The 22077-nt window shown below is 40.3% G+C and overlaps 1 protein-coding gene across 4 annotated transcripts; it reads left to right on the plus strand.

Annotated features, from left to right (window-relative positions):
• The first annotated feature begins 1841 nt into the window (after positions 1-1841).
• LOC148892670 (neuronal acetylcholine receptor subunit beta-2-like) lies at positions 1842-18008 on the plus strand. Of its 4 annotated transcripts, XM_089005822.1 has the most exons (9): positions 1846-1965; positions 2481-2537; positions 6329-6474; positions 7589-7633; positions 7718-7827; positions 8871-9397; positions 11111-11601; positions 13688-13833; positions 16499-18008. In XM_089005822.1, exons 2-9 carry the CDS (start codon positions 2492-2494, stop codon positions 16512-16514), a joined length of 1527 nt encoding a protein of 508 aa, XP_088861948.1. In that variant the 5' UTR covers positions 1846-1965; positions 2481-2491; the 3' UTR covers positions 16515-18008. The 4 variants fall into 4 exon arrangements, with proteins under 4 accessions (XP_088861947.1, XP_088861948.1, XP_088861945.1 ...); XM_089005821.1 differs by having other exon boundaries at positions 1842-1943; positions 7589-7827; XM_089005819.1 differs by having other exon boundaries at positions 7589-7827.
• Positions 18009-22077: the final 4069 nt, after the last annotated feature.

Raw genomic sequence — 22077 nt, forward strand, 5'->3', positions numbered from 1 at the left:
GATGTAGTTGCCTCTTGATGATATCCGAGTGAAGTTGCTGTGCTTTCTTGGCGATAGAACCCTCACTTACTCTCCCCTGCTAGCTGCTTTTCGTTAATTCAAAAGAACAGTTTTTCAACCTCTTCTATTGCCTTAGACCGTGGCTTAGACAACACAGAAACACCCTTAGCCACACGTAGAAATGGTCGATTTAGCATACTGGTGCTGGGACGCTAAATCACACAAACGCACACCTCGTTCGTGTTTTTCAATGATCTTCTCGACTGTAATTTTCTTTAATGTCTTCTGAGGCTTAACGCTAGCGGCTAGCCTGTGGTGGGGTCTTTTTCGGTCCCATAATAGCGAAAGTACTCCACACGATATCAAAACCACATCGGCACTCAAACAGAGGGGATGTGGAAAGCAAGTCCGCCAGCCAGCGTGGCGCTGTTTGACCGTGCGGCTTGGTGTTCGTCTGCCGAAAACTAGTCCGCTAGCCACCATGGCGCTGTGTGGTTTGGTTTGTCCGCTGAAAACTAGTTCGTATGCCAAGATTATATTCTCGCAAGGTGAAAGGTTTGTTAGCTAAAGCGTTCGTAAACCGATGTATCAGTGTAGTCTGATTTTCGAGAGATGTTCTGCAAAGATTCACCTTGGAAAATTAAGGGCCAATGGAGCCAGTGGTAGGCATTAACTCGTCCTTCAACATTTTTACAATAGTGTTTTCATTTCTTGTCTTCTGTTTCACCAGACTTGGATTTGTCAGCCTTTTACTCAAAGTGCGCTGGTTGAACAGGATATGTGGAAAAGAAAATGGATGGATGGACACACAAGTGCACTTACAGGAGATGAAAATCTCCAGTGCGCCACATTCCAGTCCACTTCCATTGTCCTTGCCGTGAGGGGTTCAGGGTCATACAGAATATAAAATTTAGAAAAAGCCAAACAAAACAGGGATATGGAAAACGAATTTTCAGAATTCAGTAATAGTAATATACGTATTTTGTAGTATATGTTCAGTCAGCAACAAGTGGATTTTTGTTTTCTAAAATGTCCTAGCGATCGATTACAACACATGGTAAAATCCATAGTCAACACGCTGTTTCAGCCAAACTTAAAATAAAAAGATATCTGAAAAACCGGATAAGCGACAAAAAAAGTCAAGACCTTTATTTAGATTGTCAAACATGCCTCGGGGCATCTCTGATTAAAATTTTGTTCACTAGTGTAATTTGTCATCAGACTGTGTTAACGTTGTAACTCATTTTCGTTCTAGTTTGAATTACACACAGGATGGCCTCACATGGCCTCAGAGTAGCACCGCCAAACCCCACGCCCCCCCCAAAAAATACACATTCCACTCTTGCGGCACCATCTTGAAGTAAAGACAAAAAAATAACAAAATAAATAATATGACAACAAAAAGACACAAAGTCATTCTCCAGCACTTGCTGTACCCTCTCTGTGACATGAAGCAGTTCTAGACGAAAGAGGGGACGATCGAAGCATCCTTTTCGGCAGTGGATAAGGGATCACCCCGCGACCCTAATGAGGAATAAGCGGTACGGAAAATGAGATGAGATGAGATAAGGGATCATATAGTAAGAAATTGTGCTCAATAACAATAATAATAGTAATTTATTTTACTTTCAAATGACTCATTGATATTTCTGAGCTTCAAATGCACGAGAAAGGAGAGTGGAGCACAAACTGAACATTGATTCAAAGTTATCACGCGAGTAATATGCAGAGCAGCACCTCCATGTACACCCTCCCTCACAAAGGAAGCACACATCTACTTTCTCCCTCTTCACCAAGGTTGGAGCCGAGAGGTCTTTGCGGACCTCACAGTTGAGCGGTGTCAAGTGGGGGGTGCGCGCACGCCCTATGAAGACGCATCTCATATGTACAACAATTAGACTACTTGGCGATTTATCAGAAGAGAAAAAAAATCTAAGCTTAAGGTGAGCACTGACATTACCGAAGGTAAGACAAACTAACCAAAGTACGCTTTGTGACTTTTCTTTCGGTGAACATTCTGTCCAAAAAAAAACAAAACAAAAAACGACAGAACTCAAGTTTGCGTCCGGTGATTGCCGCAAACAAGCCGAGCAGATGCAATGCCACATGAGCGTCATTTTTACGAATAATAATGTGATTTCCCTTTTATTGTTTTTCTTTTTATATTATAACTATTTTTTTCTGCTGTTGTCAGGCTTCTTAATAAACACGTGATTGAAAAAACCTAGATTGTGAAAACGTGAAAAAACGCGAAAGAAAAAAAATCTGGACTCTTGTACTGTGAATAGCACAACTACCTTATGATGATGATGCAATACAGTTACATATATCAATATATTCTTATATTTGGACTATGTACAGTTTGTGTTTTTTTATCTTTTCACCCACCCCCACTTTCTTTCAATTGTGGACTGCAAATTTCCTCATTGTGGCACTATTAAATGTTTTATAATTCTGATTCTGATTCTTTTTCCCTCAAGTTTGATCGAGGATGAGGATCAACGATGTTCTACTGCTGTGTACACTCTGTTTTACAAGTAAGTCGCTTCTTCTTCAGGATTTAGATCGCATGTTGGTTCGTTTACTTGGTTTGACACGCACAATTGCATGCAATGCGCATCAACGTGATTGTCTGAAAACTCCGACCCAAGAGAGCCCTCGTAGACATGCTTTAGACCCTCCCCTCTTCATCCATCACACCTGATTCAAACGATCTCGATCATTATTGGGCCTCCACAAAGCTGATCATTTGAATCGAATGTGTTGGACGAGGGTGACATCGACAACAGGATGGTTTTAGGGCAAGGGTGTCAAAGTCATTTTTCGCTGCGGGCTACATTGTAGTTCTTATTTCCTCCTCTCGGGATTATCCTCTGGCTAAATTATGGGCTGACAAAAAAAAAAACAATTATGTCAATGAATCATTTAACCAGGATGTACCCCAATGTGCATTACATAATAAAGACACTTTACCTCCACAACTCTCATCGAATGAGAGCAATGCAAGAACTAAATAAACAGTAATGCTCGCTTTTGTTGGAATATGAATAACAATAATAATAATAATGAACAATAATAAGCGTGGTTGTTTACTATTGGATTGGATTGGATTGGATATGCCTTTATTAGTCTCACAGTGGAGAAATTTACATTTCACAGCAGCAAAGTGATGAAAGGAATTTTATTGTGGTTGGAATTTAATATACAGTAGTTTACAACAGCATGCTGAGGGATATTTACTGATGAAGACAGTGGCAAGGGCGTCCTTTACGCCGACATTCTTTGGGGGAAAGACAAAGGCCGACCTTGATCTTGATTTGGCCCCCTGGGGTTGAATTTCTTGTATTTGGATTAGACTGGATTGGATTGGATTAGCCTTTATTAGTCTCGCAGTGGAGAAATTGACATTTCACAGCAGCGAAGTGATGGAACAAAGAGGAAAGGAAGGTATGAAGGAGAAAAACAAAATACAGGAGCTGCTGTAAAGGCAGCGACTCTCTCAGCACCATCTTGAAATCAAAACAACAACAAAACTAAATAACAAATAATGTGACAACACAAAAGACACAGACAGTCATTCAATGTAAGTACACCATCTTTGTTGCATGAGGCAGTTCTAGAGGATCAAAGCATCCTTTTCACCAGTGGATCAGGGACGTCAAGGTGAAATGTGCACATCTGCTACAAGCGAACTGTTGAAAGGAAACATGAATCTGTAGCATCCAATGACGACAACAGATTGCCTCACATAGTTATCTTGCTGGTTATCTCGCTAGCTATCTGGCTACCTGGCGGGCTACCTAGCGAGCACTTTATTTGCTAGCTATCTATTAGCTATGTAGCTGGCTTGCTAGCTATCTAGCTATCTATCTATTAGATATCCTTATCCTGTGACTGTAAAGTTACCTTGAGAGTTTTGAAAGGCGCTTATAAATGAAATTTATTATTATTATTATTATTATTATTATTATTATGAATTGGCAGAGTATTTGTTATTTGTTTCCTTCCTCACCAATACCAGCATCAACCACTATTCGAAATAACACCTAGCACTGCGATATTATTTCTGCTGAGGAAGAGTTTAGACTGCAGTATTTATAATAAATGTTGTACGAGGTTGGCGGTACGAATAGCCCAGCGAGTGTGTACATCAATGCTCGTGCCGTAGTTCCTCAATTTCCTCTGCAGCCAACTCCATTGACCTGGTTGTATGTGGTGTCCATTAACTTAAAATATCCCTACCTAGAGGCAGATAGTAGCTCTTAATAATTTACAGATGGCTCTTTTAACCTATAATCAAGGAAGCAGAAATCTGACCTGAAGAAAGAACGACCGACTTGCTTTATTTTCCAGAGACTTCTCATTTTTGGACATAAATAACTTACTGTGGTTGAAACCGCACAAGTTGACATCTCTCCACAACAATTTGTCCGATTAAGATTTTGTATGACAGAAAACACAGTACCACATTGTTCTCAAGACAGCGATACCCTCAAGTCGGAGTCTCAATTATTTAAATGATGGAATCCATGTTTGTGTCTTCCAGCATGCTGTGTTGGATTTGTGGTGTCTCAGTGGACGAACATAACTTGTCATTTTAAGTCAGGCAGTTTCAAAACATTTGTAATGAACACATCGGATGCATTACATCATATACATTGCTTTTATGTGGATTTTAAGGACAATGCTTTTGTTTCCAAACTTTGAAGCAAATTCAGTTCATATGTATTTACATAGCATGACATATAATGCATATGCAGGCCTGGTGGACCAGCGGTTAGCGTGTCGACATAAGAGTGCAGAGGTCATGGGTTTGATTGGCCACACTGGGTGGAGTTGGCATGTTCTTCCCCATGCCTGCGTGGGTTTTCTCCGGGACCTCCGGTTTCCTCCCACGTTCCAAAACATGAATGGTAGGCTGATTGAAAACTCCAAATTGTCCCTAGGTGTGAGTGTCAGTGAGGATGGTTGTTCATCTCTGTGTCCTGCGATTGGCTGGCAATCAGTTGAGGGTGTCTCCTGCCTACTCTTCAAAGACGGCAGGGATTGGCTCTTGCAACCCCCACTGCCCTAGTGTGCATAAAGTGGTTCAGATGATGAAGAATGAATTAATTAATAAAAATAGCCAGCAATATAGTCACCAGACGTGCGCATTTTTCTACATTTTGTCAGACAGTCATTAATCGTCTATCAGCGATCTATCCAGATCTGTCTCTCTTTCGCCAGTCTGTCATTTATTTATTTTTTTAACCTGAACTAACCTGACATAATCAATTGATCAGACATCTCTCAGTCTGTAAGTTTGTTCATCAGAAGTCCGTCGGTCTGTGAGTCGGTCCATCAAATTTTCATTTGGAAGAGTTTAAATCAAAATGACAAAAAGTCTTGAACTGTCAAAAACTGCCAAAGAGATGACTTTAGCAGATAGTGAATTTTGATTCGACACATTAATAACTGTTGTGATTGGTGAAGGATATAGGAAAAAAGGAAGAATGATGAAGCAGTGGAAGGAGTCACCCAGATACTTAAACTCCTCCACTTGGGGCAAGATCTCCTCCCCGCCTCGAAGAGGGCACTCCACCCTTTTCCGACTAAGAACCATTGCCTCAGATTTTGAGGTGCTGATTCTCATCCCAACCGCTTCACATTCAGTTGCGAAATGCTCCAGTGAGAGTTGGAGAGCGCCGCTTGGACAGAACCGCATCATCTGCAAAAAGCTGAGATGTTATCCTGAGGCCACCAAAACGGAGCCATTCAAGGCTTTGGCTGCGCCCGGATATTCTGTGCATAACGGTTATGAACAAAATCGGTGACAAAGGGCAGCCTTGGAGGAGCCCAACCCTCACTGGAAACGATTCCGACTTATGTCTGGCAATGTGAACCAAACTCTGACATCGGTCGTATAGGGACCGAATGGCCAACATCAGGGGTTTCTGTACCCCATATTCCCAAGGCAGCCCCCACAGAACACCCGAGGGACACAGTCAAACAAACTCCTTCTCCAAGTCCACAAAGCATATATAGACTAGTTGAGCGAATTACCATGCACCCTCGAGGACCCTGCTTGAGAAGGAGGACCCACATCGCCCCTTCGGGCTGAGCCCAGTCGGGCCCCATGGGTGTAGGCGCTCTCCAATGAGCCCCATCTCCAGGTCTGGTTCCAGAGAGGGCATCCGGCCGGGCAAGGGAAACTTAGTCCAATATATTTTATTCTTCAGGAGCTGATTGAGCCGTGCTTTGTCTGGACCCTTACCTACGATCTGTTTGCCATTGGTGACCCCGCCAAGGCCATAAAGCTCAATGTATGAAATGTGTTGTTAATCTCCAGGCAGCCGAGCAGAGAGTGCTGAGGAGCGACTGGTCAATTTCTTGCTAGGTCCTGAACGCTACAACAAACTGATCAGACCGGCTGCCAATAAGAGCCAACAGGTCACCATCTCCATTCGGGTGTCACTGTCCCAGCTTATCAGTGTTGTGAGTATATATATATATATATATATTCATCTTCATGATGATTGTCCCACGTATGTTGGTTTTAACTTACACTTGCCAAGGGGAGAGGCCAGTGGTTCAGCATCCTTAAATACATTTTGCTACAGACCACCATATAGGAAAATGGATTTGGTAATGATTCAGATGAGTCAGTTTATAAACTTCATTTTATTATCTTCAGATATGGTTGATGTGTTATAGCCTAAGAAGAACAGAATGTTTTAATTGAACCCAGAATTCTGAACATGGGCCCTTACTTGAGACCTATTTGACCTCATCTAAATACTATACTATGTATAGTTTTTTGCAATGGTTTCTGGAGGCTGAGTATACCTAACCTTGATGTGTGGGACAAAAGAGTCACTGCAACAAGTGCACAGTTGGGCACAGCCGAATCCACTAAATTCATCCTGTGACGGTGCGATATCCGGGAAGTCTCCTTTGAGCCCAATGAAGCGGGCCACGACTTCATGGTCAGTGCTGTTTACTGTTGGATCGAGATGGCAAGATAGCTTTTGCCTCGCTAGAATTGTAAATAAAGTTTAGCGTAGCTATTTTAATGCTAACCCCCTCTTACAAATTTCTGTCATTTGTTTTTTTATGCGCTTCACATTGCGTCTTTGAAACTAATCGTGACTGACAGGTCAATGGACGAAATTATTATCAGCGTCAGAAAGCCGTTAATGGTCCAACAACGGGTGAATTCGCAATGCATTATTCCCTCCTCCCTTAGCAGCTTGAGTTTGACTAACCCATCGCAGGGTATTCTTTTCCCCAAATCAGAGGTTTGCGGGAATCAGCTTTTGTGTTTGCCCCATCAATGTGAATAACACTACTTCACAGTATGAATGCAAATATCTGTTCTTCATGTAAAAACCCACCAAAGTGAAGAAAACACCTGGCTTTTATACATTCCTTTACGACCATCCAAACAGTTTTTTGTCATAATTACGTCATATCGAATTCCTCATCATTAATAATCATGTAAAACTGATTTAATTTAACCGACCCAACTTGAATGAGACATTTTACCTAACATTCGTTATCTGTGTTAACTTGAAAAGGTGATTTATATGGGGTTGCTGGTGTCTTGCAGAATGAACGGGAGCAAATAATGACGACCAACTTGTGGCTGTCTCAGGTAAATGATGTTCACCCCGCGACATTATTTCAGCCCTCGAAATTAATGTCATTTTATTTTGTTGAACCGCACATGTTTCCACAGGAGTGGAATGATTATCGGCTAAGATGGGACCCAGAAAAGTTTGAAGGCATTAAGAAACTTCGAATACCGTCCAAACTCCTCTGGCTTCCTGACATTGTGCTTTACAACAAGTGAGTTCAATGCGGTTGTATTTGCATGTTTGTTTTCCAGAATGGTGATTTACCGTAATGAACAACAATTTCACCATACATTTTCAAGCCTTTGTTTGTTCACTCTAGCTTCCCTGTGTGAAGGTTGCATGTTCTCTGTTCTTGTGTAGGTTTTCTCCCTCATACCAAAATCACCTGTTCGGTTAATAGAAGACTCGTGAATAGCTGTTTTCCAATATGTTCCCTGTGATCTGTACACCCAGTGGAAGATGGAATAGACTTTAGCTAATTTTAATCAGAACAAACGATGCAAAAAATATTACAGAAAAAACACCCACCCACCCAAAAAATGTGGCCCAGATACAAAGAATACTCCATTATATTTGAGGAGAAAATAGTTTTGTTAAGCAACTTTAATGGGATACCGTTGCAGAAACAACCAGGGGTGCCCAAGTCCCATCTTCGAGATCTTCTATCCAGTATATTTTATATGTTGCCCTCTTTCAAAACAACCTGATTCAAATGATAAGCAAGCTCTGAGAATCCCAATAATGATCCTGATAATTTCAATGAGGTTTGTCAGAAGGGGGAGAGATCTAAAACAGGCGGGAAAGGGGTTTACGGGGACTGGATTATACTAATCTGCAAATATTTGATAAATGAGGGGCGATCCTGAGGCCTGAGGTTTAAGGATTTCATACATTTGATCATCAAATTTATGAAACATAAGCGTAACATTTTATTCGTCATTGGCATTCAAGGACGTAGGTTGTCAAGAGCACCTTGGTTTTAAAGTTAACACACCCACAGGACACAAAGATAGCTATTCCAATTCCAGTTCAAACAGAGGACAATGGTGCAGTCTGATAACCTCAGTGAGAAAAAAAGTGTTGGCTAATTCCTGACAATATAGACTATGAGCTCCACTTCAAAATTGGGATAGAGAAGCCCCTGTCATATACAATCAACACTTAACTGCATTTGTGTTTGTTCCTCGATGATATTTTTGTGTTCCAGGTCTAATGTCTAATCCGTACCCTCTCCTCCCCAACATATTGTCACAGCGCTGACGGTGTGTATGAGGTGTCCTTCTATTGCAACACCGTGGTCTCCAACACGGGGGACATCGTTTGGCTCCCCCCGGCCATCTACAAATCAGCTTGTGCCATTGAGGTGCAGAACTTCCCCTTCGACCAACAGAACTGCACTCTCAAGTTCCGCTCCTGGACGTACGATCACACAGAAGTTGACCTAATTCTCACAAGCGACTTTGCCAGCCGGGATGACTTTACACCCAGTGGAGAGTGGGACATCGTCTCACTCCCGGGACGCAAAAATGAGGACCCGAATGACATCACTTACCTCGATATCACCTATGATTTTGTGATCAAGAGGAAGCCATTGTTTTATACCATTAATATGATCATCCCCTGTGTGCTAATCACCTCTCTGGCTATTCTGGTCTTTTACCTGCCATCGGACTGTGGCGAAAAGATGACGTTGTGTATCTCGGTGCTGCTGGCACTCACCGTGTTCCTGTTACTTATTTCAAAGATCGTACCGCCCACCTCCCTTGCGGTCCCTCTCATTGGTGAGTGTTATCTATTTTTGTTCACATGAGCACAATGAGGAATGTGAATCCGTCATCATTCACGATTAAATCGTATTCACAAAATAACAGTAGGACCAGATAAAAAAGGGAACATTTCAAAGTAGAATGATTTTTTATGTCCTATATTTCACTAAAATCAGTGCATTGAGTAACATATTACTCAATGTTGAATGATGGGGACCGAAGACTGTTTGATTCCTGATTATTTCTACGGCATTTTTTTACTAATTTCAAATAACTTTGTTTGAATTTTTGTAAACAAATAAAAGTCATGCAATAACACACAATTTAACAATGTTAATATATTTTGATCATATCTGTGATACCAAATGAAATTACAGTAAAGTCTCGTTATATCGATATTCTCGGGAGTCGGAAAAAATATCGATATAACCGGACTATCGATATATCCGATCTTGCGCCATGTAAATTTTCTCCTTGCGTTCATAGAAATAGTATCGTAATAAGCAGTACTATCGATATAACCGATATCTATATAACGAGACTTTACTGTACTTGAATATAATGGAAAACATTAAGCGGTTTAAAGGCACACTAAACTTGACTTGAACTTCAGAATAGCCACTTCAGCCATTCAAAACAATGTGTTGAGAGCAAAATATGCAAATAAATAATAAAAATAGATATGAATTAGATTAAAAATGAACACATTTCAGAAACAAAATACATTTCACTTCGATAAATAGCTTCAATGACAAGGATTATTTAAAAAAATGTCGAGACAGAAAAGCAAATACATAATACTTGAATGATAAATTATGGACATAATTCTTAATTAATATGTTATCCTGTATGTAGTACGTTCTAACAAATGTGTAAGTGGCATGCACTTTTTTCACTTCTTAATTAAGGTGCCTTCATAAATTCAATCCGATGCCCTGACTCGACTTTGAGCGTGTAAGTGTTCCAAGAGGCTTTCTCTGAATTTATCAACATTTTGTTGAAATCTGTTGAGATCCCCCTCCTTGCATCTAAGCTGTAGAGCGCCCATCTCGTCTTGCCTACTTTTACACCATCCCCAGTCAGAGCAGCCAACGTGCGCTCCAAACATCTGCCACAGTGTAGCACTCTGAATAACGGAACGGGAACATCCCAACAATGCTGTGAGGTTTGGTGTGCAGCAACGTTGGCTCAGAGTGCTTTTTTGAACCTTTGCACCAAATCTTTATGAGAATCATGGATGCATTTGAATCCCATTCAGAATCCAAATCTCAACAAATTATCGATTTTGGTTCATTACTTACATGATATTTTGTTTGAGAGAAACAAAACTGCACAATGTAAAACATTAATAAAACATTTCAAAGTGTAAAATGAGATTTGTAAATTATCTAATTGTTCGCTTCCTTTATGTCATTTTACAAATGACAAGAGCAACTAAAATGCCATTCGAAGTACATCTTTAAAATAATACTGAGTGAAGCAAAACGTCATCAAGTACCTGTACTTAAAAGTCAGTAGTCTCTCCTCAAGATGGCATCTAATCTTGGCTGCTTGAAAATGAAAAAGTCCGATCATGCAACACTAGTTCGAAAGTAGCGTCTTTGTTGCCTAAAGTATATCATTTTTTTCCCAAATGACTTAAAAAAAAGAAAGAAATAGAAAAAAAAGATTTTAATTTTATTTCTTTCTCAATATAATTTGGTGGTGATAACTCTTCTTCCGTTTCAGGTAAATACTTGATGTTCACCATGGTGTTAGTCACGTTTTCCATTGTGACCACCGTGTGCGTTCTGAACGTCCATCACCGTTCGCCATCCACTCACCATATGCCTCAATGGGTGAACCGCCTATTCCTAGTACAACTTCCCACTTTTCTTCTCATGAGGCGTCCAGGTGCAGCGAATGTCCGTGACAAGCTCAGGCGGAAGTATGGCAACTGGGACACCCCCAGAAAAAGTCCTTCTCAGACTGCAACCGATAAACATCGGTTGTCAAATATCAAACTTGGAGGCATTCAAACGAATATGGACTCATTCTATGTCAATGCCGACTGGGCCCATAAGTATTGTTGGAGGGGTGGAGACATCCCAGATGCGGGTGGCGGATGCTCGGACATCCCCAGGCCTTTGCGCTCTCAATGGGATGCAAACCTTGAAGAAGCTGTGGAAGGTGTGAAATACATCGCTGAGCACATGAAGACAGAAGATGATGATGAAGGGGTAAGGGCATAAATGTGTTTTTTTAAAAAGACATGACAGTATTAATGCAACTTATGTACTTAAATAAAGTCAAGTAATGGCACGGACCTAAATTGAATGAATTACCAAAATGTAAAAAGTTTTATATACAGCATATATATATTTATATATATTGTGACCAAATATATTTGTATATATATATACAGTACACACATATATTTGTATATATATATACAGTACACACACATATATATACATACGTATATATATATGTGTACTGTATATCAGAATCAGAATCAGAATCAGAATCAGAATCAGAATCATCTTTACTGCCAAGTATGTAGGACACACAAGGAATTTGTTTCCGGTAGAACACGCACACGGCACACCGGATTTGCCATAAATCATTCTTGAGCAGACAACAGAGTCTTAGGCTTCTACAGAGAATGCTGATAGTCTTAGCATTTGAATCAGATGTTGTGTGGCAGGAAAAAAACAGGCCGCTTTCAAGGACCAGAGTTGCCTACACGTGGTCTATGGGGATTACAGCCTATCCCAACGGTGGGCAAAATCTTTAACCCGCGGTTAACAATGGATCCTAAAGTTGAGAGAGGGGAGTTGGAGGGCAGCCAGGACGTTTGCCTATGGAACGGGGACTGTGGCGGGTGAAGGTTAGGCGCTGCCAGTACAAGAAGGGGCAATTTGAAGCAGTCTAAAATGTCAATCTATGGGGGCTTCAACTAAATGGCTGGTCAGGTACTTGCTATTGTGGTCAAACAACGACTTGTGGGTGAAAGTGGGCATTGGTTGATGAAATGCCCGTGCAGGGCATGCAGACAAGTCAAGGAACAGGGGCAATAGGGAAGGAAGGGCACTAACGTTTGGTGCTCCAGTGGCGTTCTCACATGCGACTGTCAGTCTGAATTACTTGGGAGATTAACTGCTCGAGAAAATCTAATTTATCTCGAGTTGACAGCCGATCTTGGAATTCCTCAGAAAGGCGGCACAGAAAATCTCCCTTCTGCCTGGCTTCATTACATCATCTCTGAGACTAAAATCTTGAATTCAATGGCATGGTCTCCAGGTGACTGAGAGTCCTGACGTAATGCCATTAGCTATTTGCCAGATGACTGATTATTGAAAGGCTTATTTAAGACTCAACACATCGCCACGGAATATAGTCAAATGATTCCAACGTCTCTAAATTTGACTCACACAAGGAATTGGCACAACTTTCTGCTCTTCCCTGAAACAATTGGCCTAACATTGGCGCAATTGGTGAAATACATGCTTGCTTGCGGCTTGACAAAAACACAAGAACAATTCAGTACAAATTAGCCACAAACTCCTCCTTCCTCGGAATAATGTTCGGGTGATGGAACATTGGCTTCCCAGTGAAAAGTAAAAGCAGCGCTGGACATTGGCTGGAAAAAACATTATGTTGGTCCTGGTGGAAAAGTTTTGAATAGATTCCATAACCTTCCCCCCTAAGTGCTGCCAATCTATGCTACCTGCGTTACGACAGCGTTCGAATAATTGATTTTTACAAGGATCAGAAGGTGTGATGGACTTTCTTTCAGATTTATGAAGGAACAACATTGAAATCTGTCAGACCTGTCTGTGGAGTTCAGAATCTCTCTCCCTGTCCTTTATTTAAATTTATCAAAATCTCGTTACACCACCTGTACCTGTGCCACTCTGTTTTCAGTTGGTCTAAAGATTAGTTTACTTTGTGCCACCAAACTGTCAGAAAGTATTGTCATAGGTATCCAAAAGAAAACACTCTATCCAGAATAGTGCAGCACAGTCTGCCCAATTTCCAAAAAGGATCTAGGAGGCTTTCGGTTGCACGAAAATCAAGATCCGCCCGTGCACAGTCAACAAAAATAGAGCCCGAAACGTGAAACTTTAGATTCTAAAACTTTCACAAAGATCCCTTGCTTAATAAATATTACAGAATCTTAATTGCACGTTAGTTTAGTGGATCATAAGCATTTGCTGTCCTGGTACAGTCACAATCCCATCAGCCATTAATAAAACACAAGCCTTCCCACACATTTCAGCTTCAACATCCCAACATTGTGTTATTGTGTGTGTTGTGTTTCAGATAATAGAGGACTGGAAATATGTAGCCATGGTGATCGACCGTTTGTTTTTGTGGATCTTCATCCTGGTGTGTGTAGTAGGAACATTGGGGCTCTTCATGCAACCGCTGTTCCAAAGCTACAACACACCAACTGCTGACGATGCTGCGTGAGTCATGAACACACCCTGAAACAAACTCAAATTCAATCCTGTAAACACACATGGAAAACCCATTTCATGAAGGACATTTTTATTTCTTCTTCTTGCATATGATTTATGGAAGAAATGTCTTGGTTGCAGTCAGGTACTGAAGCTTGTTAGCGATAAAGGGTTGGTGCAGGGCCAAACATGGAATCCATATGTTTTGGTACAGATCGAGATAAAGGTGCAGATCATTTAATCCAATATGTTCAAAACTGATGTGAAAGTTCACACCACAAAAAGTAAAACGATACATTAACCAAATTCACCAAAGGGGTGAGGACTTTAAATGTACCCATTCACAGTCCTCACTCCTGCTGTTATTTCAGTGTCAAGTCTTTTTATGTCTTCCCACTTCAAAAAGTTGAAGTGGGAAGTGGGTTGACATTTAGTGTTCAAATGTAACACTAGTTATTTTCTAAACTTATCAGCAACGGTGGTCCTCACTCCTTATCTGGAGTTATGCGAACCTCAGAAAACTTTTGAAACAGGAATGTGTGTGTGTGCTGGCAAGATTCTTGCGAAAATAATGCTGTTCCGTCTTATATCACACCTTACCGAAGACATCCTCCCAGAGACACAAAGAAGTTTTAGAAAGGACCGAAGCACTCTGGACATGATCTTTGTAGGACTGCAAATTTGTTTGTGCAGTCAACATTTTTACTTTCACCCTTCAAGTTTGTTTCTAAGACATATGAGTCACATTAATTGTGGAAGGCATACAATTAATTGGCATGGTCTCATTTTTTACATCACAAAAAAATGACCATTTGAACAAGGGTATGTAGAGTGTTTCTCCCTGCTGTCTTTTGAAAAATATATTTTTCGTATAATAACTGACGATTTAACGCAATTTAAAATGACAGAAAAAGTGCATTTCATGAAGTTTCCCATTGCTAACACAGGAACATTAGCAATCTGTCATTTCAAATTTGTGTTAGTATTTTGTATCTTTCAGTGTATGATGGAGCCAATGACTCCACCACCCAAAAATGTGTGTGAGCCTGGTTAAATTGCCACATGAAAAAAGGAAAAGCACAAACACGACCTTTTCTTTGACTTTATCCTCACATCCAGTCAGGTGATCCATTTACAATGTAAAATATTGATTCATAACCTACTTCGTCGAGCAAGCAGGAGAGCAGAAACAACTTTCATCCCGAAGAATCCTCCATTCATCCACCCAATTCATGGCGGCTGCCACATTTTCCCCCCTTTTTTAATATTCTGCAGAACTGAAAATTTCAACACCTACTATCCTCCATCTAATGAAGAAGTTCAAATTTCCTAAAAATCTGGATCATAACTCCACAAAAAATTCCTGAAAAATGATTGCTGATTAGTAGGAACATTTTGATGAGCTTTGTTTACTAAATAATGCAGTTTTGATTGTGGTTGCTTTTCTTTTATGGACCACTCTCATGCATTTGCGAGCTAACAACCAAACAGAGAGATTGTCAAAGACATCCTCCATTTTGCCAACTGCCATTGAAGGCCCATACAAAAATGTCATCATTCTTCACAATTTTAAACATTGGTTTCTGCTTGTATTGTGAGTGTGGTGGGCAAGACTTGCATATCTGTGCATTTTATTATTTGAAATCAAAGCTGTGATTGGATTGGATTGGATTGGATTTGCCTTTATTAGTCTCACAGTGGATAAATTTACATTTCACAGCAGCAAAGTGATGAAAGGAATGAAAGTAGAAAAACAAAATACATGAGCTGAATGAAAGTAGATGATAGTAGTAGTAGTAGTGATGGTGTGATAATCAATGACCTTTGAAATGAACTATAATATGAAGCAGTGCATTTGGCTGACTTTGACCGGAAGAATCAGAAGTTTCAAACACTTGCACAACAGGTGATTGGGCACACCCTAAATTGTCCCCAGATGTTTATATGAATATGAATGGTTGTTTGTCTATGTGTGCCCTGTGTTAGATGTACCCTGCTTTCTTTCTGGAAATACTTGGGATAAGGTCTAGCATCGCGAGAATAAGCGGTTTGGAAAACGGATTGATAGATTGTTGTCAGAAATGTTCGATTGGACACTTTGGACAAAGGCTCGGACCCAGAAAAATTGTATTTTTACTGCCGGCAGGAGACGTAGACATCCATGACAGACGCCTGAATTCTGCAGCCCTCTGCCAGGCTATTTATTGAGAGTATATGCAAATGTAAGTGATACATTAGTAAAACATAGTTTTCTTGATTTGAATACCACACCCCTGGGCGTTCTAAGCGCAAACAGCTGTAAGTAATAAAACATTGTCTCTTCCATGAACTGAAAAATTTGTAACGTGACTAATGAGCCTTCCTGTGAAGAGTTTCAAGTCGTAAATTGCTTCGGTGATAAAGGAGTTTCCCAAGTCCCAAATTATGTCCAAGGCCAGATCTCCTAGATTAACATTACAGTTTAACTTGCTGTGTCTGTTGACCTCAGATTGACCCCAGGTTGACTGTGCTTCAATTGTGTATTCGAGTCACACCTGTTGACTAAGCATATAACAGCATGAAACTTTTAAATATGATAACTTCTTATTCCGTCTAATTTCTATCAATTGTACAATACAAGGTTGACAAAAATTCTGAGATTCCAACTTATTCTGGTTTGTTTTTCTTTCCATAGGTATGGTGATTTCTAGGATGTGAGGCGAAAATTGTCTTTCAGTCACCAGAGTTGACAGACTATATCAATGTCCGTTCCTGATCTGGCTTTGTTGGTCCAAACTCAAGATTAAGGTCTAGTGTGCCGTCTTCAAGCAGTGGCAGCTGTTGGAGTTTTCTCATATTGTACAAACGTACATTTTTCGTGTACATCAAGGGTCACAAAGTGTTTTGTAATTGAGAGCTAATCTAATGGGTATGGATTAATGTGAAGGGCTATCACTTTTTTTCTGAAATAACAGATTCGGTCAAATTACTTACATTGGTATTCCTACATTTTAAAACACTGCTGATTTCTTACAATAATAGACAAACATGAATATCATATGCAACACTTCATTTGTACAAACCTTTGCAAGTGTTTAAATTTTTAAATACCATATTTTCAAAATGTTAATGGAATGACACACGACGCATCAGATTTTAAGGCGCACTGTGAGTTTTGGAGAAAATCAAAGGCTTTTAGGTGCACCTTTCAATGCAGAGAGTAGATTTTTTTAAAAATCACAATGTCCCACCACAAGTGAGCTATTTTAAAAACAGGCTGCCAACTTGGTCCTTGGAGACGACCAGCTCCCCTCAGACACCACGTTGCATGGTGATCGCTGCATAGATGTATAGTCTATACAGTATATACGACAGATGTTTAACTATATGTTAATACATCAAAATATTGTGTCATGGTTTTGATCTTGGAGGCTTTAATGTAAACTACAGTATATGATGAGCAAAAGTCTTTTGGCATGCCTTTTAACAAGACTTGACTGGACTTCACTGCAACTCTCCGAGCTGAACAGACTTGATAACTCCATGAACTGTTCTTCTGTTCTACTTTTGAACACAATCTCATTGTATTCTTTCAAAATAGATGCTTCACTTTCACAATGTAGAGACTAGATAGCACCATAGATCAGAAAGTACTTCATTGCAACCGTGAAATGAGGTTGAACAAACACAATCGATTTCATGAAGTGTGTGTTTTCTCTGTGGCACCGCTGTTGTAAAAAATGTGTGTATGATTTTAGATTTGACTATTAGAATCACGAGAACTCGAAAAGAAGCAAAAATTGTGATGTCACAAATTGTTGTCACAAATTGTACTACGTGCTTTTTTGTGCAAAATGTTGGTCACAACTCCCTTTGTTTTGTATTCAACCTTTGGGTTGTATTCAACCTTTGGATACAAACCATACATACACCACATTCATTTTGACACTGTAAAACCCCAAAATGGAAGGACAGACACTGTGGCGTTACTTCAGATCTGTACAATGAGTTTCCCCAAAAATTTAATTTAGGTTAGTGTATATAGAATCTGCAGAAACAAGAACTTTGAAGGGTGCTGTTTCTCCCAGCCAGAAATAGGCATTTGGTTGGTTCAGAGAATTTATTCATGACTACTTGTTGACCAGTTAACAGGGGAATAAAAAAAAAGGTTGTAATCAATGAAAGTATATGGAATAAAATTTGTGTATGTGTTTGGAGAGTGGCATTTCCTCAATCATTTGTACATCTGTTTTGTTGAAGAGAATAATTTAAATTACACATTTTTGCACATTTTTTTATGCAAAAGACACCCCAGAAGTGGCACAAAAATCTCATGCGATATGAACAAACGTCACCGTACTTCATCTTTCAAAGCAAGTCAGATTGGTTTCCAGTCAATGATTGACACTACCAAGACTGCCTTTTGTCAGAGACTCTGGTCATGAAGTTTACAGCAAGGGTGCCCAAGTCCGTATCTCGAGGGCCGCTATGCAGCCAGTTTTAAATACATGTACCTCCCTCCTCCCACACACCTGATTCAAATGATCATCTTACCATGTGGCTTTGCGTAAGCATGATACCAATTTGGCACCCTTGGTTTGTTAATTCGGTAGTATCAGTTTCGTAACAGGTTTTTTTCTCTCTGCACATACTGCTGCAAACACAGCAACACGACATATTGTAACCATGAACTGGGTTTGTCAAGTTAGTGAAATGTATCTTCGGCTAAAGTCAAAGAAAACGTAGCTGTCAACATGGAGCCATCAACAAGGAGTGATGTCATTGGGCATTGCTCTTTGCAAATGTGCCCATTGTGGGCCCAGTAAAGGCTCTCTGATTCTGATTCGATTGGCTGGTGTCAGATGAAGTCATCATTTTATACTACTACTACTACTACTACTACTACTACTACTACTACTACTAATAATAATAATAATAATAATAATAATAATAATAATAATAATAATAATAATAATAATACATTTCATTTCTCAGCGCCTTTCAAAACTTACAAGGTCACTTTACAGTCACAGGATCAGTTTTTCTGTGGGTGAGCTGCGGCAGCCACCTTTCATGTACCCTGTGATCTGATAACATGATTGACAGTCCACCGTAGTCAGGGTTAAATGTACCTCTGGAACCTGCCTCCGCAGCAACTTTAACCACACTTCCTCCACTAAAATGCTTTGGTTGTCTTCTTGAGTTTACACTTCTTGCAGAGTGTGTCAAACACCTGGAGGGTGTTCTACAGTCTGTAGCCTGCGGGGGAGAAATCATGACAACCCTGTCATAAACACTCAGCAAAACCTTGAACAAGTGCATATCCCATGTCCCTTTCCTCTTTTCTTTCAGTCACACTTAAGTACACTCATAACAGAAGCTGAAATTGGAAAAGGAGCTACAAATGTTCCATGGTTTAAATCCAATTATCTTTTTTTCACACTACATGTCCAAATTGATTAGTCGCTATTTCCCAGACATCAGGCTTCCTTTTGCTTGTGTCTAAGATTCAATATGAGAGCTTCAACCAGCTGTTGTTACCAAATAACGAAACATTAATCATGTGGCCATGCTCAGTTATTGACATTATTGTCATCCAAAATCACATTTAAAAGATGATTAGAGTATATGCCTGTCACAGTGCTCCCTCTGATCTGGTTATTTATACCTCTGGTCTTTTCAGCTGTGCAATAAAATAAAATAAAGGTACACGGGGTTCCTTGACCATATAACTTACATAAATTGGAAAACCATTTGCACCTTTGTGCCTTGTATCCACAGTGAGCAATGAGAAATCGTAACTAAACGTGAATGCAATTAAAATTAAAAAATGAATGAAATTGTGCAAGGGTGGCCCTGTAGTCGAGTAGTTGGTACGCCGACCTCACTGTGCAGAGGCCGTGAGTTCAAAACCCAGTCCTGCCTTCCTGTGTGGAGTTTGAATGTTCGAACACCCCTCGTGACACGAATAAGGATAAAGCGGTCTGGAAAATGGATGAAGTCAAAGATGGCGCCCGGCAAGGGCTCTCACGAGACTTGTTTTTTTGTGTGTTTTCTTTTGTCACTTTGTGTTGTTGTGCGTCGTGTGGAAAGGATACGGATTGTTTTTCAGCATTTTTTGCCACAACATTCAACTGCAAATTTCCCCATTGTGGAACGAATAAAGGTTTTCTGATTCTGATTCTGATTCATCAAGGAGGACACTGTGCTGAGCGGTTACGCCTTTTCGGCAGCATGAATATTGTTTTTGAATGGGAGGAATGTCGGTGCCATTTGACTGTCATCGCTGGACACCTCTGGGGCGATTGTGCTTTTTTGCGCCTGTAATGGACAACATCTTCACATCCCCGATTTGTTCATCGGAAAGGTCGGTGCTGTTGGACAGTCTGCGGCTGGATGGATGCATGGCTTGAGGAGCCCGTGATTAGAAGAAAGGAGCGTCAGCGCAGAGCGCCGATGCGTATTTGGAGCTGTCGCGGCTTGGAATTTAAGTGGATTTATGTGGGACAAAAAAGCACAATCGCCCCTGAGCTGTCCAGCGATGACAGTTAAATGGTACTGACACTTCTCCCAAATCAAAAACAGTGCGGGCATATTTGTGCTGCCGAAAAGGCGCCTTTGCGCCCAGCACAGTCTCCTTGTTGAGCAATGTCGTGGCCAAAAATGCTGAAAAACAATCCGTATCCCTTATACACGACGCGCAACAAAACAAAGTGACAAAAGAAGGCTCGTGAGAGCACTTGCTGACAGCTACTCGGGCGCCATCTTGGACTTCTTTTAGAAGAAGACGTCAGCATAAGAAAGACCATTAACTTCAACAATCCATGTGAACCTCAACAACCCCGGGGAGATTATTTTAGAAAAATCGGCGTCCAATTCTGTGTGCGCTGCATGTTTTAACGTATGGCCCCTGCAGCAGATTGTAAATCATTGGTATGGAGGTCCACCTTTGAAGCAGGTGTGCACAACACACATTAGTTCATGCAAAAATGGACACATAGCTTGGGCCAGAATAGGCCTTTATTTCTTTAAAACATTAACACTCACCCCACCCCACCACCACTACCCTGTTTTGTGTTAAAACATACTACAGATCTTTTTTCCCAAATATAGATAGTTTTTTAAATTAATTTATTTATTTTTACTTATTATGAAGGACGTCTTGTCACAGTCAGAGTTCCCTTTACACCGGTATATTCCAAGTATTATCCGTGATGTTGCAGATTCCAGAAAGGTGGATACAGGGTAGAGTTTAGTCCAGCTTTATTTCTACAAAAATCCATGGAAAAGATAGATAACTGAAAAATGCTTGCAAACTACAAGGAATGAACAATTACCATAAAACTCACAATAACACTAGAACTAATAACAACATAAAGCAACTGCGGGAAGGCCTTGTTCATGGTCCCAACCAAAAATCTGATTTGTATCCGAAATAGGATTCGATTCGTTTCAGAGACTTGTAAAAACTGTGTGGACACTCAGCCCGAAAAAAAAAAAATCATAATGAAATCAGGCGTGCCTGGAGTGTGACATCCTAACAGTAACACAAAGCTGCGAAAAAATGAAAGCTGAAACTAATACGAGAGCAATTTGTGAGTGTTACCTCCTTAATTATTTGAGTATTGTATTAAATTGAGTATTCAGTAAATTCGGGCACACTTTGTTGTTTCATTTAAAAAAAAAAAAATGGAATGACAAGAATTTGTGGCCACCATGATTCTTGGGCACGGGCATTTCCCGTGCTACATTTAACCCTTTCAGGGACAGCGTTTACTACAGTGGCATGGTTACCATGTTATCGGAAAAGTCTAGCTGTTATGGACATAGCAGCAATGGATCTACAGTATATCCACCCCCATCCTTTGAAGAATGGCCTCGAATCAGATGATCAACAGTGTTCTCCTAAATCCACACCAGTGGGGTGATGTGACCAAGGAGTGTACAAAAAAAGGACATTCAGATTTTATTACTTGGGATTGAGAATAAAAGCACTTATCTTAGAGTCAGGAATGTGCTGCAGATATGTGAGTGTGAATTATTCAAGACAGTCTAAAAGTTCTTGCGGGGGAAGCAGATATTGTTTTGTGTTATGTTTCACTTGAGGCAGAAAGATGGCAGTCGCGGACGTTGGATGAATGAAAGCACTTGCAAAGGGGACACCTCATGATATGAGGTGAAAGGAGGAGGTGGGATGGCAGGAAGTATAGGATAAAAGACGTGGGAAATAAAACAAAAAAAGATATACTGTAAAATGAATGACAGGGGGAGATT

This window comes from Hippocampus bargibanti, linkage group LG10 (assembly GCF_051943395.1).
Source record: "Hippocampus bargibanti isolate YZ-2025 linkage group LG10, ASM5194339v1, whole genome shotgun sequence".
In the NCBI taxonomy this organism is placed as follows: domain Eukaryota; kingdom Metazoa; phylum Chordata; class Actinopteri; order Syngnathiformes; family Syngnathidae; genus Hippocampus; species Hippocampus bargibanti.